Below are 25,214 nucleotides of genomic sequence, written 5' to 3' on the forward strand. Positions count from 1 at the left end.
ATAGGTATTGCTGATTTTAGTGATATTTACGTGGCTAAGTCCCATGCACTGTTCTGAAATTTCAGTCAGAGAGTTTAGCTGCCAGAAGCTGTTTCTGCAGAAAACCGTTCAGAGATGAGGATTTATGCCTAGGAAATACAGGACAGGCAGTAACAGGGACTCCGCATCTCACTTAAATGCCAGTCCTTGCTGGGTCTTCTTCTCTTTTCAACGGCGTGGGTTTTGTTTTGGTGTTGTTGTTGGATTTTTTTGTACGGATACGAGACGTTGTGAGTGCATAACCCAGCACCAGGTCCCTCAGTGCTCACTGCCTTGTGTTCTGGCTGCCCACTCCGTAAGTTCACGTCAAACTGTGAACTTCCCTCTGTATATCAACATTTGAAAGCATTGAAACGAACAAAACTCTTTATATTGCAGAAATGATTTAAGGGGTGCAAGTGATTTTTAGAGGAAGTTTTCTGGAGTGCAGGAATAATAGAAAACTTTAAATATATACACACATATGCAAAATCCCTGGCCAGATGGCACACAGCAAACATGAGGAATCTGGCAGGTGAAGTAAGTGAAGTGAGAGGCAGTCAGAAGCAGCTAGAAAAAGTGCAAGGAAAGGAAATGTGCATGCATTTTCCAAAAGTGTATCCATTGTCTTGTTCACTGAGCAAGAAAAGGGTAGGAAGCATTAGGGTTGTTTCTTTTCTGTGGAAAAGGAAGGAAAATCGTTATGTTTGAGCAAGAACCCTCAAAGACCTAACCGCATGGCTTGCCAATGAAGGGCCCTTAGGATGGAAATACAGGAGAGGTACTCACCTGGAGCAGGCAGGAAGCCATCATCAATGCTGTCCTCCAAGAAAGCGCCTGTTGGGTCTGAACTATACCTCTGGGCAAAGCTGTCTTCCCTCACCGGGTGTCCCTGCTAGTTTGGAAACACAGGTTCAGAAAACTGGTATTAAAGGGAGTGTTTTGTAGATGTTGAGGCACAAAAATGAATGAACAAAAGGGAAGGCAAGGGGGTTTGAAAGGAAAAGGATCTTCCAATGCCGCTACTCCTTTTTCAAAAGTCATGACACTTACCCCATTTCTGTCAATACAGGTTGTGGCAGAATTGTTGCTAGTAGCACTCTTTTTAAAAGAGAGAGAGAGAAAATACAGACGTCACATGAGCAACAGTTCATTTCAAAATTGCTTGGCCTGTATTCATCGATGAAAAGTTTCATACCAATGAACTCAAAAGTGGAGTCCGGGATGTTGAGGGGCTGTTGAAAAATCCTTGGTGTGGAACGAGATATTCGTCTGCATCCACTATATCTTCCATGTCTTCCTCTTCCATCAGGGTGCGATAAAACTTTGAATCCGTGGGGCTGGGCAAGTGCATCCTTTCATCTCCCTGTTAGACACACCACCGTGAGAGAGGACTCTCAGTAAAGCCCATCCAGTAAATCCTGCCTTACATTATCAACATGAGCTACAAATTAATGGAAATATATTTCCTCAACTCATACTGATGTTACTGACTGTGAACTTTGTGAAACAGCTCTGTCACTCCACAGAGCACAGTTCTGCTCTGTTTCCTTTTACCATCAAAGCCAGATAAGATGTTCAAGATCTATTCTGAAATTGCTCTTATTTTCCTAAATTGTTTCTCTTTCCACATTGACTTTCAGCAAACACATAATAGGAAATAATCCTCCACTGGCAGGGAGATAAACAGTCTAGTAGATCTACTTCCCTAATTCTCTGAAATGTAAAACTGTCATTTGAGTCAGATTTCTCTCCCTCACATCTGTGCCATTTATACCGGATCTTTCAGTTTTAAGAAAATGCCAGTATATTAAAGATTTCACTGCAGCACCCAGAAATGATATAGGCAGAACAAATCATTCCGCTCGAACTGGAGGAACACCGTGAGAACAGACACATTTGATGCATACTGTGGGCCCATAATGTCTGGCTTCGTTTATGGGGTAGTCAGGCAATTAAGGAAAAACTGGTATTTTGACCAGGCCAGAAGTATATTTTTATATGCATCATTAATTGATTTGGGCATCATGTTAAGTGCCTATTGGACATCTGCCTACCATTGTGGTCAGTACCTGTATAACAAGATAGCGTGAAGGGTCACGGGCCATTTTGGAGAACTCCGCTATCAGTTCACGAAACTTGGGACGACTGTCAGCATCAATCATCCAGCCTGAAGGGACAACAGGGAAAGCAGTGCACAAATAAAGTTATTTTGGCAGACAAACACAGAGTTTAAAACAAAATGTAACTGCTGAAAGAACTGTGTCAAGCATGGAATAAAGAAAGCAAATTGGCCACCTAAGTGATCATAACCATAAAAGTGAACCATAAAAGTTAATTCACACCAGCCACTAGCTAGTGTCAATTTTAGCATTTAAAATGAACACCCTGTTGGTCCTGGAAAAACACAGAAGGTAATACAACCGCACGGCTGGAGAAGCTTCAGGCTGGGCCTGTCCGCTCTCTTGACGGCCAACCTCAGCTTGGGCAGGCAGGTCCACTACAATAATAAGGCACCAATCCCGAGGATAACTACTAGGTGACCAGCCTGGATCAATCCACATGAAAACTGCTCTGAAAAAGCTCTTGAAGGAGGGGAAACAAACTAATTTCTGCAGGCCTCTGCAGACGGGCTGTGACCGGAGTGTCTGCGCCTTGCTGCACTGCTCCATGAGATCAGGGGAAGTCTAAAGCAAAAACTACACTTGTAGTTTTCTACTCCTTGTACCAGATGTCTTCTAAAATTCTAAAAATCCACACTGGGGACGTTTTGAAAGATTAACCACTTCTAAGCTGTATTCAACTAGTAAATGGGCTTTAACAAAAGCACATCCTACAGCTTAGTGTGGATCAATGATAGAAGACGTTTCTAATATTGATACTGGTGTTTTTACATGTGAAATTACTTAGAAAACTCAGGTCTTCTAGTATCAACTAACAGAAGAACCAATCTAGAGACCCCTCAGTTTAAAATGAAAAATAATAAAGGTTAAGTTCAGTGTGTCTAGGAGAACTCATAAGAAATGGCCTATCCCCAGTAATGGAGGAATGAAGTGATAATATGTCATCTGAAATCTGCTTTAGACAAAATCTCATCAGTGCAAGTGGCTTTTTGCCAGGCTACCAATATGATCCCCTGCTAAATTCTTCCAATGCAGTTCTTATCAGTTAGAGAAATTCCTCTCACTTTTAAACTGAGGGGAACATTTGGGAGGCTGCTGCTGCTGCAAAAGTAGCACCTACTAGTTCTCAACTTATCTCTGAATTGCATACGTTTAAATACCATTATTGAAAAAAAAAAAGCGTAAAAATTTGTAGTGCAATAATTTTGAACATTTCAATTTATAATCTCTGCTTATCAAGGAGATGGCTAGCAATCCTGAATTCCTGTAGGCAAAGCAGCACTGCTTCAGCAGGGATGGCAGCTGTGAACATAGGGAGACTAGGGCAGCGAAAGACATGCAACTTCAGCCTCTGGCAGAAGAAAGGATCAGCCCCCAGATTCCCATGCTCTTGCATTTAAGTCCAGAGGAGGAGTTTTCCGGACAGTGGTTTGGGATCTGGACGCTCCTGCCATGCTAACGTCCCAGGTTTGGTGTGCATGTTTGGATATGGTTCCTGCTCCCCTCAGGGAGAACGGGATCAGGCTCTCCCGGTGGGGCTGCCTGTCTTGATGGAGCCGAACCCGGCAGCGAGGACTCCCCAAAAGTACTGCCTTAGGGGGTGATCATCCCACGTCAGGGACGGGGCATTTTGCTCTACTGAGAAGGTCTTTAAATGCCACCTAGTGGGCTGCCTATGAGCGTCCTCATAGGCACTAACCAGAACGGGCAATGGAGATGTGATATTCATGCTCTGAAGACAGGCAGGAAGCAAGGTAATAATCAGAGATTGGAGTGGCTGCTGTAGGGGGAAAAGGGGACGAGCTTCTGGGTGCTGAAGCCCTTTGTCGTGCCCAAACAACAGCAGAAAAGTGCTTCACAAACCCCTTAGCTCTTGTGCTACTTTACTGCAAAAGCTGTGCACTGAAAAGGAGCCATCTGAAAATAGGGAAGAGATCTGCTGAGGAATTCGGGACCCTCGTGTGCGTCTCCCATTACTGTGGTGTCTTTGCTTACGTCCTTCAGCTAGCAAAAGGAGCACATAACCCATGGGGGTGAATGCTGGGGGAAACATATCACTGAACTAAGGGTGAGCTTGGAGGAGGAGTCAGCATTAATTTTCTTTTCTAGACATATTAAACCAGCGTAGCAGGTAGAGGGAATGGTGTCACGCCAGTTTTGACAGTCTCACCCTGTTTGAAATAAGTGACAGTATCAGTCAGTGGCGCAAACAGTGAAAACCTGTTGTGATTCCGTTTGCTGGCTGAATTAGCGGCTAACAAAACGAAATCCTGCGCTCCTGATGGAAAGAGGAGGTGCTGGAACAGACTCTCGTGTCATCATTCGTTTCACATAATAATGTTTCCATGCAGGGATCAAGAATATAGCGTATATAAACGCAGCATAACTAAAGCAATTGTCCTTATTCAACTGCACACCAAACGCGCTCAACTCACATTTGACCATGATCATATACACATCGATGGTACAGATAGGCGGCTGAGGCAAACGCTCGCCCTTCTCCAAGACAGAGGAAATTTCGCTGGCAGGAATCCCATCGTACGGCTTGGACCCAAATGTCATGAGCTCCCAAACTGTCACACCTGTATGGTGGAAAAAGGAGACAGTGAGGGAGATTATCCCAGGAGCTGGTGTGCTTGGCCCAGCCGCAAACTGCGGTGGGAGATAGGGAGCAGGACTGTGTCCTTCAGAGCAGCGAGGGTTCGCCGAGAGGTATTAAATTGCCAGCACTCCATCACGGAAAAGCATTTTCCACCACAAATTTAAAGAGAGATGAATAAAACAGGTAGAAATCATCATGGTTTCCTTTAAGTTTTTTAATCTCAACTAATATCTCAGTGTTGAATATCCAACAAACTTCCCAGCCTCACAGAAGGCTAATACAGGTTGCCAACTTGACTCCAGCCTAGGAAGTGGTTTAGAAATGGAAGTTGTCTTTTTGTTTAAAACAATCTCTTTGGAAATGAGCAACAGCAGTTTTTGAAAGATTCCTAAACAACTGCTTCTGTCTCTTTTGCTGACATACCACGTCCTCTGCGATGTAGCTGTTGTGATGGTCTGGTAGCTTAGGATACAAAACAGGATTTTGGATGCCAAGACACATAAATGGATTAGAAGGACCAAAGGCTGTATTTTGTCTAAAAAGACACACGACCCGACCGTCTGCACTAAATATTTTCCAAGAATATAAAAGACTATGAGTGGAAATCATGGAATGAGTTGCTCTGAAAAGTTTCCTCTCTACTCTTCTTTGAGATTAGCTATGAACCATACCAAGTGTAAAATGAATTCTCTCTAAGGAGGTTATTGGCTTATTTCCCTTTTAACGTTGTCCTCTCAGGTACACTGGGATTGCATACATCCTGCTGACTCTCCTGTACTGAAGCATAGGCAGGTAACGATTGTAGGCTAAAGCACTGACCACTGCAACAAAATAAGTTTGTGCCCTCACCTAAAGTAGTGCTGCCGAAGTAGCGCTGCCAAACACAGCAGAGTTATGCTGACCGGCAGCGTGCCCGGTGGTTTTAAGTCTTGCATCTAGTTATGCTGCTTTATTGTCAGTCCAGTTACATATACTTCACATTAAGGTGCTAAAGAAAAGCATGAGCAGAACTTCAGCTAATGCAGCATAATCTCCTACCCGCAGCTCCTTTCAGGAAAGGGCTCATGATGTTAAAACATATTCTGCAAATCACCTTACACCTCACCAGCATTCAATTTCATGGGAATTTTACTTTGTTCAATAGGTGATTTTGGCCCATTATTAATGTTTAAGCTCTCAATCTTCAGATAATAGGTAGGAAGAAAACAGGGAATAAGCTGCGAAGAGTCACTAGCAAATCCTGTAATTGTTCTAACCCATTCACAATAATTATAACTATGTTGTTAGACTCACCGTAACTCCAGACGTCACTTTGATGAGTGTAGATCCGGTGTAAAATTGACTCCAAGGCCATCCATTTAATAGGAACCTAGGAAGATTTACAAATAAGCCATCAGACACTGACCTAAAATTTATTAGTAATATTTACCACCAGGTGGTGTTTAAACCAATAGTTTGGTTGCAGGAGGAAATAAGAAAACCCAACACAACTATCTGAGAGAAAGAGCAGGCAACTTTCTAAGCCCTTTATTATTGTTTTCATTTCCTATGCTGAACCCTGGGAACTTGTGCAATATTCAGCTTATTGGAAGTACCTCTGATAAGTTAGTTTTGCAATATCTTTAACAGGCAAGTTACTATTTTTTAACGTTCTCCTATCATAACAAGACACAAACACAATCCCAGGCTGTATGATGAAGACTGATTTGTGCTCACGTGGTTTCCATTTATGGTCTCTGCAATATTCACAAGCAGCTTCTCTTCAATTTCTCAGCAGGACACATTCCCTCCATCAGCACGTAGTACAACATGAAGGCGTGTTGAACCAAGTCTGACAGGTCTTTCTTCTGCTATAAATATACAGCATTCCCTTTCTCTTCATAAACTGCACAATGTTATTGGTGTTGGCTACGCTGGCGAATTCAGACATGCTTTATTTTATGTTTTTTTAATAATCTTGGTTTTTCCCAGACATTCTGGGTGGGAATTTCAAAAGCATTCGCTGCCCTGCTACCTCTGCTCCCACTGCAGTCACGCTGGCCTAACGCTGCTTCAGCTGAATTCAGAGGACTCCCACAGGCTTCAAAGGCAGCAAGCTGTGACTGTAGCTGAGCCCTTCGAAAAACCCACTCTAGTTTTCCTGTTTTTAAAACAGAGACTCACACGGATGCACCAACACCTATGTCCAAAGAAGCATGCAGCGGTTCATTCGCTGACGCGTTTTACCTTGCCTCCCTCCGCGTGATACTCTTTCTCGTCAGCGCCGAGCAGTTTCGCCAGCCCAAAGTCCGTAATTTTCACGTGTTGAGGAGTTTTCACAAGGACGTTCCTGGCAGCAAGATCACGGTGCACCAAGCGACGTTCTTCCAAGTAGTTCATTCCCTGCAATATGACAGACTCTGGGTAGGCATCTTGCTCGCTCGCTCGCTCAGGGCTTTGACACACAGTCGAGCTACCAGACTTCGGCTGCTCTGTGATAACCGCACACGCACCGCCATAAACATGTTGCAACCTATGCCTCTTTTGCCCCACTTCCCTCAAAAAGGATAGCTGTTTCGAATTCTGCTATGCTCACTGCAGGGCGAGGACTTACACATGGAGAAGTTGACGCCTGTGGCATTACCCTGCAGAAACTCTTTTGTGGGTCCACATTCCAGTGGCGTGATGGAGAAAAAAGGGACAGTTTTGCAGCTGATGTAGCAGGGGATGCACTTCCTTTGGGGTTTTACCCACGAAACACAAATATAGGATAGGGCTTTCAAATAAGGGGACAAATCCAGCTTTGTGCTATGCTTGTGCAGTCCCAGAGGCTTGAGGATAGCACAGGACAGAATTTAACTATCATCACCTTCAATATGCGTACAAGCCGACTTCACAGGGAGTATTTTGACATTAATGGCCTGGGAGAAGAGTCCAAGAAAAAGGAGAATTAATCATTCCGAGTTGCTGATTCTGTGTCTTGTTATTGTACACTCTGACTTCAAGCTGCTAAAAATCAGGCAGCCCACTGCAGAGGTGACAAAAGGAAAAAAAAAATCTTTTTATGGCAGAATTCAGTGTTGCACCTATTTTCCAGTTCTGCCTGAAAAGGCAAGTTCTACCAGTTTCACTGCCTCCCCCAATTAGACTACATTTGCCATAGCATACGTGCTCTTCTGATACAGCTGCCCCTGCAGGAAGAATAAGACTTTTCTCCAGAGTGACTGTAGCACTCTCAGACATAAAATGGTTAGCTGTGCTGGTTGGACTTTTAAGGCATGAACCCAATATCTGCATTTCTGACCACAGAGATTATTCTCCTTTCCCTCAACTCCAATCTCTTCACATATGAAATCAAAAGTTCAGGATTTCTAAGTTCCCTGCAAGATCCTTTCTGAAAACCACAATTATTCCCAGTTGACAGGTTTCTGCTGTGTTGGTTTATTTGTTTGTATGCTTCTGAAGAGAGAGCTAGCAAAAAAGTACTTCTCGCCTACAAAATTAACGCCAGGATGACCCTATTAATGCGATGACAGAGCACTGGAAGGAATAGTGCTCTTCCAGCTTCCACCCCCTTCCCGAGCCCACTGTTAACCTGGACCACCATCAAACCCTCCCTTGAAGTTTCTGAGCAGTGCTTCACCCATGCACTGAGAGCTGTGGATGTTGCCAAAACAAACCACCCAAACAAACTGGCACAGCGCTGCTGTGAGCATGAATTTAATTGTATAAATATATCTTTAATGAGCAGGGCTTTTGAAACAAAAAAATCCTGAGCTGCTGACAGAAAACAGGCTATGCTAAAAAAAATCACTTAATTTAGCCCCAGTAGAACAAAAAAATTCCTGCTAAACATGTAGTGCTGCAGAAGCTTAAGATTCAAAGCTGCTGAAAGGCAGAGTATCAGTTTCACATTAAGATATTTAAGACTCTGATAGCTAAAACATTTGTGCACATGCATAACTGTACACCAAAGACATTGAACAGCTCATGTAGAAAGTTCAGCAGATCTGTAATTGTGTGCAGGCCTGCGATTTAAACTGCTTTTGATTATTAAGTGTGGGGCTAATGTGTTCAAAGAGTTACTTGACTGTGTTGCTGCACATGGAGTGTATATGCTTTCTGTTATAACATTTTGTCTGAAAGACATGACTCTGTCCCAGTGCAAAATAATGTTTATAAATGATACTAAGAAAAGTTATTTCAAAGCTGCGAAAACAGAAACAAAAATAATCTTCTCGGGGAACTCGTCTCCTGCTGGTTAGTTACCAGACACAAATATATTTGCTACGATTCTATCCCCCTGCCGCCAAAAAGTCCATTTTTAAGGAGTCAGAGAAAGTAAAAAAGTTGGGCATGACTTTATCACAGTAACAACACTGGACACATCGGTGGGAAAAAACCACGCACATTATTTATGAGCGCTTTGAGGAGAACTTCAGTGCGGAGCAACACAAAGGCGTATGGTGAAGGTCAACTGGCACTGAAGAGGCTGGAGGTTGCTACGGGTGAATGTTGAATTGGCATGAAAAAAATCAAACAGAAGGCAACAATTGTGAATGGCAACGTCTCAGACAAGTGCACAACAAATGCGATGCCCCATGGTTTGACTTAGGGACCGATTTTGCCACTTTAAAAATCAATGAGGAAGAAGAGAAGGGAAACGTGGCCGCCAGACCTTCCTACAGAGGGAATGAAACCCAGACAAAGCAGTAACTGATGTCAAGCAAGACAGCAAAAGAGAGTCACAATATCAGCAGTTCACATCACAGGTGGATAGAAAGATTAAAATTCACTTGCTGTAGCGCGTGCTGTAAAAAATACCCTGAGATGTGCTCTGTATCCTTTTGGTGGATACATTTCTGAGGTCCCCAGCATATTTCCCAAAAGCAAGCCACAGCCAGACAAGCATGGTGTACTCAGTCTCGAGGGACCGAGAAGGCTGGAAGCGCGTGGTTAACTTACAGACCGGCATTACAGAAATGAGTAGCGCTAAAGGACCCAGGCTTTGCAGGTATTGCTATCTCATACAATAAATCTCATGCAAACTACAGTTATTCTTTTTGCCCCATTCTTCTAAGCTTGCAAATGCCTGACCATATTTCAAACACAGAATATTGCTGCTAGGGGCTGGCGACTGTAGTTCAACCTGCTTTGCTACTCTTCTCCTTCGGCTCTTTGCTGAGTTTAACGGAGAGCAGGCAACCAGCGCCAGGTGTGATGATGACTCTTTCATTTGGCATGATGGCCATTATAATTAGATTATGTGCACCAATTCAGTGCATGTAAATTGCAGAACAGCCCTAGGGTGCCTGAATGTCTTTCAGTCCCTGCCAGCCTGCAGCAAAACCAAGCTGGTATTTATCAAGGAGCAGTTTTGATCCCCAGGCCTCAGAGATTTCAGCCTGCAAAATCAGGGTCATTACTCTCGGGCACAAAACAGGGAGCATTTGACAGCATCACTGTCTGCCCTGGGGCACAGCCCAAAGAAATTCAGTGATGGAAGCAGCATTTTGGTATCAGAATTGCCAAATTCTTTTCCCTTCTCTGCCACAGATTCATTGTAGCACATTGTATTTCTGAATGTTTGGTTTGGACATACACACGCCAGTGAGCATACTCTGTGTAGGAACATTTTGAAGAGTTAAGGTTTTTGCTGTTGCTTGAAAATGGTAAAATGTTTTAAAAAAAGTAACAATTTCCTGCCACGTATAAAATATCTAGGAACCCCAGGGATGGTGAAATATGAAGACCTGCATAGACAGGTAGCTAAATAAATGCACTCTTTGTTAGAGTCTGTTTAGTCTTTTTTGAGTGACAGCTGGCCAGCGTACCTTTGCGATCTGCACACACCAGTTGAGAAGGTACTGGGAGCCGATGTTGTCCTTGTTCTCGCGGATGTAATCGAGGAGGCAGCCATACGGCATCAGCTGCGTGATGAGCTGAACGGTGGAAGTGAGGCAGATCCCCAGCAACCGGCAAACATGAGGATTGTCAACACTAGCCATCACATAAGCTTCCTGAGAAGAAAGGAAGGAAGAAAGAAAGCAACGTGAAACACTCCCTGGTGAGTGACAGAAACATTTGGAGGCAGTATAGAATAAGTTTGTCGCTTAACAGGTTACTAAAATACTATATGCAAACAACATGCCTCATGTCACATGCAAAAGTGTTATTTCCCACTGAGGGGACAACGTTTTTTCCACTCAGTGGAAGGTCCAGACTTTGAACATGAAACATTGCTTCAGATGGCAGCAGAAGAGCCTGTCTCCCACTTTTGGTACACCAAGCAAACTTTTTACATAAAGTTCTGGGGCAACAAACTTAAGAGACCTAAGAGAAATTAATAAATTTAACATCGGTGGAAGCTGATGGCAGTTCAGCATTTTGAACATGTAATTGCAAGGGCAACAAAATTCATGAACATTTTGTGTCATGCGGCTTTTTTCCTGCACAATTTTTTTCACAAAACTGATTGGAATTCAGTATTTTTGACACTTCTGCTGTCAACTTTACTATTGACCCAGAAGGTCAAAAGCTGTCAGTTAGGATGGGACTGACAGACAGAAGAACAATATGGTCAAAGAAGCCCTATTCCTTAAAAAGCCAAACCAAGCCAGACCAAACAGGTTAAGAATCAGTTCACCTCTTCAGAAGCCCGAATAGCCATCTTACTTTCAGGAACACTTGTGCCTGATTGGAAAAGCTGGTTTAGACCCATATAGCAAGGTAAATGATATCAGAAGGGTATTTGTGAGTTTCTTAAAATGTGGGAGCTCATGTCTAATGAACCCTTTAGTCAACTGGAATTTGGGGTTTGAGTTATACAGATATCTGAGGAACTCTTCCTTCAGGCCTGGTTCGTTCTATGTACCTTTAGGCACCTACCAAAGGTACCCAAGATACCTCTTTCTGTGCTCTTTCTGCAGTTAAGGAAAGAGAAACCCCTCCAGAGGCTGGTGCAGTAAGTTTCAGACACAGTGAGTGTATCCCTTAACATGGTCACAGCGGGGGAAGAACCCCCCCACACTTGAGGCTTTTTGCATGCAAAAACCACTTATGGAATTCGATTTGATATCTACATTTATATTGACATCCCCTACCAAGTGCCAGCTCAAAGAATGAATACCAATGGGAGAAAAAAAATCAAATTTGAAGTTCTTTTACTAACTTTGTGCCTGATTTACAGTATTTCACTTTCAGTCATCTTCTGAAGCCATTTGATTGAAAATGAATACAATGGGAAATAAATGAGAATTTTTCCATGCAGTGAGCTTTTAGGCCAGCACCTTAACTCAGCATCTGGAGTGACTTCAACTAACTATCCCTTGACAATTCAGCAATAGGTTGGCAGCCCAAAGAAACATAAAACAAAAGTCAAGACACTGCTGTGACAGGGAAAGGAGCAGATCTGCTCTTTATAAGAGCTTAAGAAATAAAATACCATAGCACTTTACTCATCATCTAAAAAGCTTTCCACAGATGTCACATAGATGTGCAGCTGGGAAGAACTATCATTAAATAAAGATATTAAAGCAATGACGTTCAAGAAATAAACATCCCTGGTTCTTAAACAATACTTTCTGCCCTTGGTATTGTTGCTTTGACATGCCAGCCTAAGCAAAACAGGATGTAATGCTAAGATACCGGGCAGTTTCTTCTGAGGTGCTCATTCTGCTTTTGGTTTCCTTGCTCTAGAGCCTATGGGATGAAAGAGGCCTCTGGGCAGCCGGATTAAAGAACATCTCCAGCAGAACTGGATAAGGGCTCGTCAAGCCACTGCGTAACAGAGAAAGCTAATTGAAAAGCAAACCTCTGTCAAGGATAGCACTGATTCTGTAAGTTAGCTTGAGAAAAGATTAAGCAAGAATACAACATGCTAATAAATTAGGCAGATATTTCTGGCAGCCTTTTTTAGAGAATCTTTCAAGTCTTCTTTACAATGCTCAGTCACAAATAGAGAGCAAAATAGGCTCATCTCCTCAGGCTGCAAAACCAGGCAATCGTACCGATGAAGAGCCTCTGCTCCTTGCACCATTTCCTGTCGGCATCCAGACCCATCTTGTATTAATTTTGGCCGAGGGAAAAATCTGCAGACTCCGAGCTGTTGCTCCTGCCCATCTGCCGCACAGCCTGCCGGGGGCTGCCCCGGCGGCTGGGAGGCTGGGAGCCGGCGGAGCGGGGTGGGCACGCGGGCCCCACACCGCACGGAGCGCTCTGGGGGTTTCGCACCCCCCGTCGCATTCAATACTGCAAAGGAAAATCGGCGGAAAGCAGAAGGGAACCGTTGTGCAGCCGCGGGTCCCTCTAAGTAGGCTGAGACATTGAAGCGGGCCTTTGTTTCAACAGTTTATCTTGGAAATCTCGGCGGTACGCTCTGACCTGCTCCAAGTATGCGTGGTATTCAACAACAATCTTCTGAATTAGCCCTACCCTAATAAAGCCAAAGAGAGCTCGCCTGGATTACACAAACTAAAGCTGTTTTACTTGCTCTATACCTCGCGTGCTTCTCTAAGACAAATGACCTTTAATTGGACATTAGTATTTCTGAGGTTTTAGTGAGCTTGAAAAGTTGCTTGTGCAGTAAAATCTTTTCTGAAAGGAGCTTTCCGTGTTGCCCCCCGCCCCCCACCAACTTCTTTCCCTGTCTCTGCAGGTTTTCTTTTCCTCTGAAATAGAGAATGAACTCTACCAACCAGATCATCTAAAAAATGAACAAACTGAAAACAGCAAGACCTTCTGGTAAGCATCCTACTTTCTCAGAGAAAAAAAGATAATGCAGAGATATGCTACAGAAACTTCTTTAAAAAGAGAAAATACTTTGATATCACCAAAGAGCAGAACTCATATAAGCAACATGTTTCATGTGACTAAGGATTGAATGATGGCACAGAGGCGCAGGAAGGCTCAGCTGAAGCTATACTGAACACCTGAGTGCTCATCTGGGCAATCTCAGCGTTTTTCTTGCCTCATGTATAAATACATATCCTCAGTGTTTTATGTGATATGGATTAAGATGTTATGACAGAGTTCAGAGTTTTAGACATTCCTGACTGTTCTCCAAGTCCAAGGAGCTTTAGATTTGGGATTATGGCCCCTCTGTTGTAAATTTACACATTTTTAAACCCTTGTGGAGGACGTTAGCATGCATATACACACATGCATGCGCACACACATCCACACCCGTCAAACACTGGCAGGTGTACACACACAGGCTGAGTTCAGCCGTGACCCTGGCCTGATCCCTAAAGCAAGGGCCAATTAACTATAGTTAAGCTGTTTCCAGAAGTTCATCTCCATCTTCCAGCCTCCCGTGACCATGTGCAGCGACCTGCCTAGGAGTGTGGCTGTAGGCAACTCCTGGGAAGTATCATGGGGTGCTAATACAGACCAGCTGTGTTCGAGAACTGCTGATCTCAGTCTCCCTGAAAGGACGTAAGGAACAGTGTACCATAACTTTTTTCCCCTGTTTTTCAAAGTGTATATCCAAGGAAGACAATAAAAATTCCTGCATCTTTTCATGCAACCATATAATTTCTCACTGTTCATGGCAGAGAAACCAGACAGCTGGGGTTTGTTATTTTGATTTTATAATAGATTTAATCCTATGTAACCAAGCAATTAACTTAACACAATCTGCAACGTCCAGATTAGATAATCAGATATTCTTGTTCTTGTTTCCATTTTTACTGCCATAACGACAATGAATGCCATAGTATAAGGCCTCCAACATCAGAAAACAATCTTGGCTGAAAATTTGCGGTTCTGACCTCTCCTTACGTAGTATTTGTAGTAAATGTAGTATTTGGACTGTGAACAAGGAGGTTCACTGAAAACAGAAATGCACTTCACAGGCAATTGTGCAATGGCTGCAAAGCAGCACAGTACCTCTGTATGAGAATTTGGTTTAGGGTGCTAAGTATTTCTTCCCACACAAAGCCCTGAAATCCATCCTGCTGTTCGAGAGGAAAATTCAGAGACCACTGACAAACTTGGCAAAAAAAAAAAAAAAACCCAAAACTTACATCAAGTATTTCCTTGTTGGCTTTGGGCGATGTAGCCTCTCTCAACTCTTTAATAGCAACGGGAATTTTAACCTTCTCCCCTTCTGGGATCCAAAGTCCCTACGAAAAGAAGTACAAAGAGTTACTCAGGCTCATAACCAATATATTAATTTTCGCAATTACATCTCCATTTTACATTTTCTGAGTAGAACTAAATATTCTGAGCAACGGGAAGGCAAAACAGACAATAAAAATATAGCAAGTAGTATAAAATAATCATTGCGTCTTGTGGGCATTAACAGGATCCTGTTAATGGAGTGGTATGCCTCTTTCAGTCACCTCTACTACACATATTTGAAAACCACGTTCATCACCTTACCTGTATAAATAGCCCAAAAGATGCATAAAAAGCAACCTGTGTGGATGGAAACCTAATTAACACTAAGCATCATGGCAACTGCATGTGCAAAACCTTGCCACTTCCAATTTATAAACTGCAGCATGAAAAGAATTGAGATTTGCTCAGAGGAAACGAGACAGCAATGATTCTGTATAAATACTCCAGTCCTAAAAATATACAGTGAGAGGTATGTTTATGTCCAGCTGGTTTGGTGCTCAGTTAGGAGGCAGAGGAAGCACGTGGCGCTACGAGGAGCTCTGCTGAAGTACCTAGCAGCGTAGGTGCACATTTTCAGAGGTCAATGGGATTTGTGCCCGTCCTGTTCTTAGCCACGTTTGGAAGCCTGCTCCAAAACGTAGTGCTTTGTAAACAGATACAGGAATCTACCGTTTATATTTCGGTACCACCGGCCATAATGAAAAAGCCTGAAACGTGTATACTGAACAGAAGGAGTACAGAAAGACAGGACTTGGTGAAGAAGAAATGAAAGGGATAAACAAACCAAAAAAGAAAAAAAAAAAGCCTATAGAACTACACAAATGAAAGCGTATAGACTCTTTTCTACACATCTGAGTCTGTTTGCTTGATTGAGGAAGAGTGATTGAGGGCTATAGAAACAAGACTCCAAACCACACAGAAAAATTGCTTAGCACTGAGCTGACCAGAGTGCAATTTCCTTTCTTCCTAATATTCACAACAGGGTATATTTGGCTGCAGCAGTTTTTAAACAGAGACCTTTGTCCCAGGCTCAGCAGTATGGCCACGGTAACATCTTATATAAAACTTCCCATTTTATCACCATATACTGATTCATACAACAAATAATGGTGATTTAGTGGTCCCCCTACCAGTTCAACACACACGTACTACAAAAGCTAACACAAAAACTTAAAAGAGTATTCTGAACTCCCGATTCATGCTTCGCTTGGGTGGTTTCTGCACGTGGGAGCAAGAAGAAGGAGGGAAAGGAAACACAGGGATCTTACCTTATAAACAGTGCCAAAAGCTCCAGAGCCTAAAACTTTGACCTTTTTAAATTCTGTTTCCTTTAAAATTCTCAGATGAGCCTGGTTTGGTGCCTCCCCACTGGGTGTCAGAGGTTCAACAAGCTGGTAGAGACAGCAGAACAAGACTTCAGAAGGACATACACTCCAGGAAGAAAGCAAGCAGCGCGCAACGCGGAAGCAAAGTCGTCCTTTGTTTGAAATAATGCACGTTTCATCCCACATGAAGTTTGTGTGAGGGCAGGTCCACTCTGATGGGCAACAATACATATCTGGAGTCGCTCCAGATTTCAGTCAGGAGGGTTAGTTCAGATGTAAAATCAATCAAAAATGAGCTCCGTGATACCACTCCCCCCCATTTATATAACACAGAATGGACTCTGGCATGGCTACCGGCATTTTGAAGGAAAATGAAGGAATACTACTGTTCAAATAAGACTTAAACTTCAAAGCCTTAAAACACATGCCATGAAGAACAGTGCAATTACCACAGATGCTAAATAAGATTAATTTTTTGAACTTGCGAATAAATTACAAAAATGTTTCAAATAATATGCAGGAATCGCCTCCAACCTTTCAGGTTTGCTCTTGTTTAACTAGATGAATTTCCCATGGTACTGGGGGCTCTCCCAGACCACAGGGATTACAAACAGCGATTTAAACTCTGAGCATGATTCTTTCATCATTAAAAAGGTGATATTAAGATTGACTACTCATGTTCTTGAAATTTGATCTAAGCTGTATTGTAATATTTTACCTAAGGCAAACAGCACTAATGCTCTTCAAATACAGACATTTAAGGCATTTTTGATATTTAAGTCAGCTTTTTCCCTTAGTAATTTTCTTCTACCTTTCCTTTGAGTTAAGACCATATTTGGCCAGACACAATCTGATCTTAGTGTGCCAGCAACCTTTCTGCTGTGACAGAAACATCCTCATTTTGATGAGTACAAATATAAGCTGAGTGCAAATTGAACTCTGCTGTTATAACTGCAGCCTATGATATAATATTAGTAGGTAATGTATTGAAAAGTAAGGCAGCTGGAAGGCTTTTTTCCCCTGACCCTGCAAAGCCAGTGAGCACAGAAGGAAGCTGGAACTGGGCTTTTAGTGGAATGCTACATCCAATTTGCTAGTTATTTCCTGAAGCTGAACTGGAAAGAGAAGGGGGCTCATTATAAACGAGTGATTTTGATCCGGGATAATGAACTTTGCCTTTTCGTATGGGAGGTACCCACAGGGTGACTCTGTAACACATATGAAACCTGTACCATGCAGAAAATGAATAACAGTGTAGAAACCTCCCTCATGCCCAACATTCACTTTGCAGTGGCCTAAGGGAGGAGAGCGCTGCATTCAGGACAGTGCTGCATGTGTGGAACGACAGATTTTAATTAAATTTCAGGTTAGCACTGCCTGAGCTGCACCTACTGTAGTAATGAAAAGACTTCTACCATCACGGCCCAGCCCCAGCTTCAACAAGCAATAGGACTACAAAGCAAGACATGGTGGCAGGGGATAAGTAAAGGCAGGGTTAATTTTGATGCCTTTGGAACTCTTATGGGGGTGTTAAAAACAAGCAAAATCAAGCACAAACACTTCCTCCATTCCTTTCATTGCTATCCTTTCTTTCTCATTTTTCTCATCAGAATCAGATGCAAAAGGGGGTAAAATTTTCAAAAGCACCCAATTTGCCACAGCAGCCTAAAGGCTTGTCTGGAGTGAGAAATGATTCAATACTGAGGATATACAGAGCGAGGTAGTACAGAACAGCAAATACAATTTACTTCACCCTCAAGGCTTAGTCTTTTCCCTGAGTAGACAATCTCAGTGATTTTCATTGGGGTTTAGTCCTCTAAATCCCCTAAAGCTTTTGAAAATTATATCCATGGAGATCAGACTTAAGATTAAGTGAGAAGATGATGTTATATGCACAATGGCCTCTTTTCCAACCAGCACGGCAAACCCTGCGTGCTGCCAAACCAAGGACTTATTGAGTTACAAAGCAGGTCTGTGGTGCCTTAACTTGCTGGTGCAAGGAGGCCAGAAAGCATCGTCCTGAATAAAGCATCTAGCTCCAAGAAGCTGGCTGGGCATTTTGGCTGCAATTGCAAGGCTCACCTCCCTCTCCTGAAGCAGCCTGCGCAGGGTCCGCTTTCTCACGATGTGGCGCCGCCGCAAGTAAAGGCCGATGCCCAAGCCGACCACGACCAGGCACAGGAGACCTCCAACAACACCAGCTGCGATAGACGGGATTTTGGAGCTGGAAGACAGGAGGAGGTGTGGACAGCGAAAAAATGTTTAGGTGTAAGATTGAAAAAAAGAATCCTATGAAGGTTGAAGGAAGCATCAGACATTGGAACTGGACATCTAGTTAAGCCTACTTGACATTTCAAATACCTCGGGTATTTGTATTTTTAAGTTCCTCAACCCGAGTTTTTTTTTTTTTTTAAGAAAAGGTAAAGGATCTTCTGTGTCTCAGAGCTCAACTGATATATGAGTGCACACTGACTTTTACTGTGCTTGGCATTGGAGGTTTCTCCTCTATTGCTTAGCCACCTCCTCCCTCCTCTGAATATTGTTTCTGCACAGAGTTGTGCACCTATGAATTTTGTGCTGTTTGTTTTGCTGGGTTTGCACTTTTGCCCCACATCCATAAGTTCCCTTTAATAAATCCAGGCACTTTTATTTCTTTTTTAAAAACTGCTCCTGTGGCCATGTGGCAGGAGCTGAGCATTGCAGAGAAGGGCCTGCTCATATGTATTGGTGATCTCAATATTGCAAACAGAAGGGGAAAGAAAAGGTTCTCCGTAAGGACAAGTTATTGACACCTTCTGCAGGCTTTCTTTTCAAGGTACAGTAGAAGTTATGTTCATAGTCTGTCCAGGCAGGCAGAGAGAGGATGCTGAAATCTGTTCCTAGCACCTCCTTCCTCATTTGAGGATTCTTCTTCTGGTGCTCAGTATTGCTGTTTGGGGCACCATCTTCGCTCTTCCCTCAGACTCACAACTGGAGCTGATCCTCATAGCAGAGGCTCCTCACTCTGCAAAGGGATTTCTCCTCCCTCTGACAAACCTGCTGGTTGTACCGGCATCAACTCGATGATGCCTCCATATGCCTGTCACGCAGAGCATCGGATACAAGAAATGCATGGAAAGGAAGCTAATACTAAGAAGGCATATGCAGTTGCAGAAGCCATCAGCAAGGCTGACATCTCAGTATTGTGGAGGGGTCCTAATGCAAACAATTGTCTGAGGTCAGGTAATGTGTGAACTATCCATGTTGCAAGTACAGCTTGCTGTGTACTTGTTTGTTAGTGCCTGCTTCATTTCAAATTTAAGTGGAAATGAAAAACCTGTTCTCTGAGGTTGTCTTTTGGTCTGTACTTAGAGAATTCATCACAACTCTTTATAAGCTGTCCCAGAGAATACTATTAAAAGTTACATTTTAACAGTATTTCTAGGCTGAATTTGTCTTGTTATAGCAAGATTCGGTGGCCAGAAGCTGAATCCCTGCCTCTTAATTAGAGAAGTCCTGTTCATTTGCTGCATGATCTTGGGCAAGTCAGGAAGGCATTGCAAATGATGCAAAGTAAGATCTAGTGTGAAGACTGAATGGACATCTATGCATAGAGGAAGGGCTGGAGATGTATATGATTGCAGGGCTGGAAGAGACCCGCTGGGTATCTGAGATGAGTCTCCTGTAATGCAGGTAACTGTATCAAAACATCTCTGGCTCTGCCTCTAGCTGATTATCCTCTCTTTTTCCCACTCCTCTTTTTGTTCTCCAGTGACAGATCCCAGGTCTCACTTTAACCTTCCTTTTGACAAACTATGCAGAGTAAGTTTTTGGAGTCTTTTGCCATGAGGAATGTTTCTCAGTTCTTTAGTCATTTGTATAGGTCTGAGCCTGCACTAATCTGTCACTTCCATATGCAGACCTGAAGACCTAACCTTAGGCCTAGCCTTGCAGTGAACAGCACAGAAATACAAACATACATGCATTCTTTCCAACTCTATTGTTAATTGCAACAGATGAAATACTCACCCGTTTGGACAGCCTTCAAGACCTGGCCCTTTGCACCTGTAAAAACAAATGAACGTTACACATACATTAGCTCTGGCATACATACTCCTATAATTCCAGCTAAGAAGAGTGCTACTGAGCAAAAGTTTGTATTTTAGAGCAGCCTGAGAATTAACATCATTATTTAGAATGATCATACACGCTATAAAATAGCAAATGCCTTGCTCCAGCACTTTTCATCTAGAGGCAAAGTTATGCTGCACACTCAGTAAAAAAGGGTATTTTAAAACATCTTTCTATGATGTGGTAGAATGCAGGGAAGAATTCAACGGGACTCTGGATTCCCTGCTTCTTTTTTCAAATATATCTTAAGTTTCTGCCTGCGCTGTCCCATCCATCAGCTCCAGAACAACTGATCTGTTCACTCACACCCTGAAGCTGCACAAAATAGCTGGCCACAGGGACAGCTGCGATCTTGCTCTGGGTGCATACTTGTGTTAGCACAGAAACTCAGGGTTGATTGCAGCTGAAGACAAAAGTAACCCCTCCTTGAAAGTAATTCCCTCTACAGGGGCAGGAAGCTATATGGAAATGCATTGCTGCAGATAGTCCTGTGTAATCCTTGTTTCTCGGCTCAGTAAAAGATTCCAATTTCCAGACTTTCAATTGCAACAGAAAACTTCAGTAGCAGACACATGCTCCCATCAGAAAAGAGGATCTGATAGCCCTCCCTTTGGCTATAGTCTTTTGGTATGTGCCCGTGGTATTTTTCATTCAGAACCTAAGAGCTTACATTACTGTACTTGACTGAGTCCTGCCATGGCCTTCATGCTACAATATGAGGGGTATCCAGAGAGCCAGGAACTCTTCTAGCAAGTCATTCACCCTCAATTTGAGTTTAAAACGCCCTAAACCCATTTTGGCAGCCCGATGCAAAAAGTGACACAGAAGAAAGTACAGCAACTGTGCGTATTTGATGTTCTAACGGGCACGAGAGGCACCGTGCATTCCCCATGTGCTGCTGGGCTGCAAGACGTATGCTCCTCAGGGGAATTGTGGTCTTTGTGGTGCCTACAGAGGAAGGAGAGCATTACAGAAGGGATTACATCACCTCTGCAAAGCAGAGCACAGCGAGAAGAAAAGTCCAGTTTGTGGTATCCGCCTCCTTGCTCTGATTTAAAGAAAATGCATCATCCCCAAGCAGCTCCAGAGGAGGTCAAGTAGGGGCTAAGGAGCGAGCCCGTGCCAGGAAAAGTGTTCCAAATTCCCTCTTGCCGAGAAGGCACCAGCAAAATTTCAAAATGGCAGGTGGAGCAAGAGATTTTATCCCACAACTTGAACGAGGTCTGGGGGAGGAAGAGGGGAAGCTACTACTCATTTTAATTGTTTTTTTTGTTTGTTTGTTTGTTTTCCTTACTCTGATCTTCCCTCGTGTATTTGCCTTGTTTCTGTGCCAACACAGTGCGCCAAGACCCAGCATCTGGAAGGTCTTGTGAGTTCACTGGGCTCTCACGCAAGAATGTGCATCCTGGTGTCCTCAGCGCACTGGAAGCATCGTGCATACTGGTTCCCGGATCCCGGGCGCCCGGCTTTGTTAGCATTTTCTCTCTGCCTACAGTTTGTTTTGTTTGCTCACTTGAGTAACTAAGCACAAAGAGCCTGCACATGTGTAGCAGAACCACAAGGCTGCTCATGGTCACAGGAGGGGTACCTAACTTTGCAACAGGCCCCTCTCTTTGGGCACTTAACAGAATTCATCAAGGACCCAAGACCTCATCCTACTACACCTCTATAAGAATCTCTATATGCTAATGCCTGTGTAGCTTCTCCCGATTCTGAATTCCCAATTCAGAATGTGACTGTGGTCCTTTAAATGAGCTCTTTTGAAAAATTCTGGTCTGCCATGCCACTTTAGGATGGCAAACCCTCTGTGTGCTTCCCAGCAGCAAAAAAGTTGTCCGAGGGGATAATATCTACAGTTTGAGGAAAAATCAATCAATCATTTTCCTAGATTAGAAAGCGGAGGCAGAAGAAGAGGCACAGATTTTCACCTGTGCCTTTTTTTTTAATTATTTCCCACACAAATCCATCAATACCAAGCCTAGTGGGATAAAATTAAAAGGTGTTTGGGAAGAAAATGATAGATCAGCTTGTGCTTCTCAAAACCCGTGTGATTTTCTGATCCATTTCACGACTCAAAGAAGAAACAAAGCCTATGACAAATATCCATCTGAGACTAAATATAACCATCTTTCTTGATGTGGAATTTTAGGATGACACCCAACACAAGTAACTCAGGTTTTATGGAATCTAAACAATCGTTTTTTTCCATTCCTGAATCATTTTTCTTCTTCTGCTTACAGAAACTAAAATGAGAAATGTGACCTTGTATTATAAACTGCCTCAAGATCTTATGGATATATTAGACAGAATCTAATAGCAGTCACAGTCTCTGAAATATTTCTCTACCATCCCCTGAGTGGAAAATTAGCACTGTGTACAGTCCCTGAAACTACGGCATCCTGAACTCGGCATTTCATCTGTCTGCATAAATGTTACTTGTCTCAGTGTAGACACAGCTATTTATTTCTGAAATCCATCAAGATTTTAACAGCTTTCTCCTCAACCCACAGTTCCTAATTTGATGTAATACAGCCAGGTTGCTATGATTTATGGCCTTTCAGAGGGGACTCAGACTATAACAGCCTAAGTTACTTCAGAATCATAAAAGAAATGGAAAACCATTGGGCTTTTTAAAGCTTTACAAGAACTTTCCTCTGCCCTTTCTTTCCCACTAACCTTCAAAACGTGACAGAGGCACTGAACGTGCGCTATGCTGCTGCAGACTTCCCTCTCAGACCCCCTTGCCTTCTTCCTATCCACCCTAAAATCCAGTGGCATTTAACACAAAGGATAGCAAGACATGGAGGCTCTGGAGGCAGGACGTGTCAGTCATGAGACACAACTACACTTGTGCCTTCTCTCTTTCTTGCTCTTCTAGCAAGAAACTAACCCCACTGGCTGTGACGGAATTTAATTCTCCTACTCTGGGAAAATAACATGGGATAACCAAACCACTGAACACGGTGCAGATTAATCAAGCTAGTGTGTTTCATTAGTTGCTGGAGGTATAAACTGGGTAATTCCAGGGCTTCTGGGACGTCACTCTTCAATGGAGTGTATTTTCTCAGCTGTAGTAAAGGCGGAGTGAAAGGAAGTTCGGGCACAAAAATCCCCGAACAGTTACAAGGGAAATGGGAGAGGAGTCATTTGGGCTCAACAGGAGACAGCTACCTCCTTTCTGTTTTCTAATGAAAGCTGAACAAACTACAGCTTAGGGACTCAGCAAAGAAAATCAGACGAGATGAGACTCTTAACAGCAAACTGAAGAAAGTGGTGCACTACAAGTAAGCACATCTAAAGCAAAAAAACAAAATTTGTGACAAAGCTCGGCTGGGAAGGAAAGTCCTGCTTACTTGCAGCTTCTTCAAATGAGTAACAAAGGGTCAGATCCTGGAAACCCTTGCTTGCATGAGTACTGAAGTCAGCGCACTTAATCATGCTGATAAGATTTTGTGGGCTCTAGACATGAAATTGGACAGGGATAGCAATAACAAAGTTGTTTCTTGTCATGTAGAAATTGCTGAGACTGTGGTTTTTAAGGAAGCAAAAGCTTTGCGAGACAGATGTTTTCCACCCACTGCTGCTAGAACCGATCGCGTTCCCGCGGCACAACAAGGGAAAGGCGTGAAGAGCAGTTAGTGGGCAGCACTGATCGATTGCCTTCACGGTGAAAATGCGGCCCTGGACTGCTCATTCCCACTTCAGACCTCTGCCCCTGGCTCCCTACCCATCAATGCCCTTGCCCTCAAATGTCCCATCGGTAAACAAAAATAGTAATGCAGCCTTCCTCCAGCTCTCTCGAACCCTTCATGGGCACAGTCTGTTTCTTCTGCCACATTTTGGCTGCAATTCGAACAGGGCCAGTCAGTATGTTTGCAATGTAAATAAAAAACAATGGCAAATCTAGTCCAATTCTTTCACACTAGAGATGAAACAGATACCATTTTTTATGTTCTACCTTAACAACATAGGGTCGAGTACATTGAGCCATATGTTCAGTAACCCTAATTTTCAGTAATCTCTCTTCACCCTACATCCATCCGACTCCCTCGGAACACCCACTCACTGTTAAAGGCAAATGGGAATTGACTTTTCTGATGAACTTTGAACAATTTGCAGTTCTGCGCTGAGGACTTGCTTGTGCACAGAAAGCCACTGCATAGCTTGGCAAATTATGTTCTCCAAGTCTGTATTCATCTGAGCTGAGTGTTTGATCTTGCTACCAAGGCCACACGGTTGAAAGCTTTGTTCAGATGTGGTTACTGATTACGCTACTCAAATAAGCAGCCACGTTTTCACGTGGCCAGTTTGTAAGAAGGATACCGGTTCACTGTGGCCAGTTTGTATCAGTAGAGACTAGTGATCACAGTCATTGAGGTCATTAATAAAGATCAAAGTTATTAAGATCCCTTTTCAGCTGAAGGTCAGTTGTTATCAGAAGTGTGAAGGGAAGCATTGATAAGCCTTGCCTGCGATTGGGAAGAAACACAAGGAAATCACTGCAGATCAAGGCAAATCCACGCTGCTGTTACAGCTCCTACCTGAAAAACTGAGCACTGAGTTCACTATGTGATGGCTGAGGAACAGCACAAAGTCAGCCTGCGATCACCTGGGTGGTAAAACTGGAAGTCGCTTGTTGTTTTAGCCCTTCATTGCCATGGAAGTGGGGGCTCTCTAGTTTTTAATGACCTGGCAGCTGAAACAGCTAAATATATGGTAGGATGAAGGTTAGTCCGGTTAGACTGAGAGGAATCATTAAAAGCTCTCTCTGAGGTGTACTGCAGAAGGATTTTGGACCAGGCAGATCCTGCAGACTACAACAAAGAGGCCTGAGAGGGAAAAAACACCAAAGAAGGGTCTTTTGCTCTGAAAGCATCCAACAAACAGGTCCCAAACCCCACATCTCTTACAGTGCATCCCAGGTCCTTTGCAGGG

General features: G+C 43.2%; 1 protein-coding gene across 3 annotated transcripts in view; it reads right to left on the bottom strand.

Moving 5' to 3' along the window:
* Positions 1-25,214, bottom strand: part of EGFR (epidermal growth factor receptor) — a 162,129-nt gene that overhangs the window by 5,743 nt on the left and 131,172 nt on the right. For 2 of the 3 annotated variants that reach the window (XM_068936018.1, XM_009679398.2), the window contains exons 16-27: positions 20,178-20,213; positions 18,252-18,393; positions 16,113-16,235; positions 14,748-14,846; positions 10,557-10,742; positions 6,970-7,125; positions 6,037-6,112; positions 4,577-4,723; positions 2,091-2,188; positions 1,217-1,384; positions 1,072-1,119; positions 808-913 (exon numbers count right to left, since the gene is read on the bottom strand). In XM_068936018.1, the coding sequence (XP_068792119.1) occupies positions 808-913; positions 1,072-1,119; positions 1,217-1,384; positions 2,091-2,188; positions 4,577-4,723; positions 6,037-6,112; positions 6,970-7,125; positions 10,557-10,742; positions 14,748-14,846; positions 16,113-16,235; positions 18,252-18,393; positions 20,178-20,213 (1,385 nt within the window). The remainder of the gene's footprint in view (positions 1-807; positions 914-1,071; positions 1,120-1,216; positions 1,385-2,090; positions 2,189-4,576; positions 4,724-6,036; positions 6,113-6,969; positions 7,126-10,556; positions 10,743-14,747; positions 14,847-16,112; positions 16,236-18,251; positions 18,394-20,177; positions 20,214-25,214) is intronic. The other variant, XM_068936017.1, reaches the window with a different exon arrangement.

Source organism: Struthio camelus, chromosome 2, assembly GCF_040807025.1.
Source record: "Struthio camelus isolate bStrCam1 chromosome 2, bStrCam1.hap1, whole genome shotgun sequence".
NCBI classification, from domain to species: domain Eukaryota; kingdom Metazoa; phylum Chordata; class Aves; order Struthioniformes; family Struthionidae; genus Struthio; species Struthio camelus.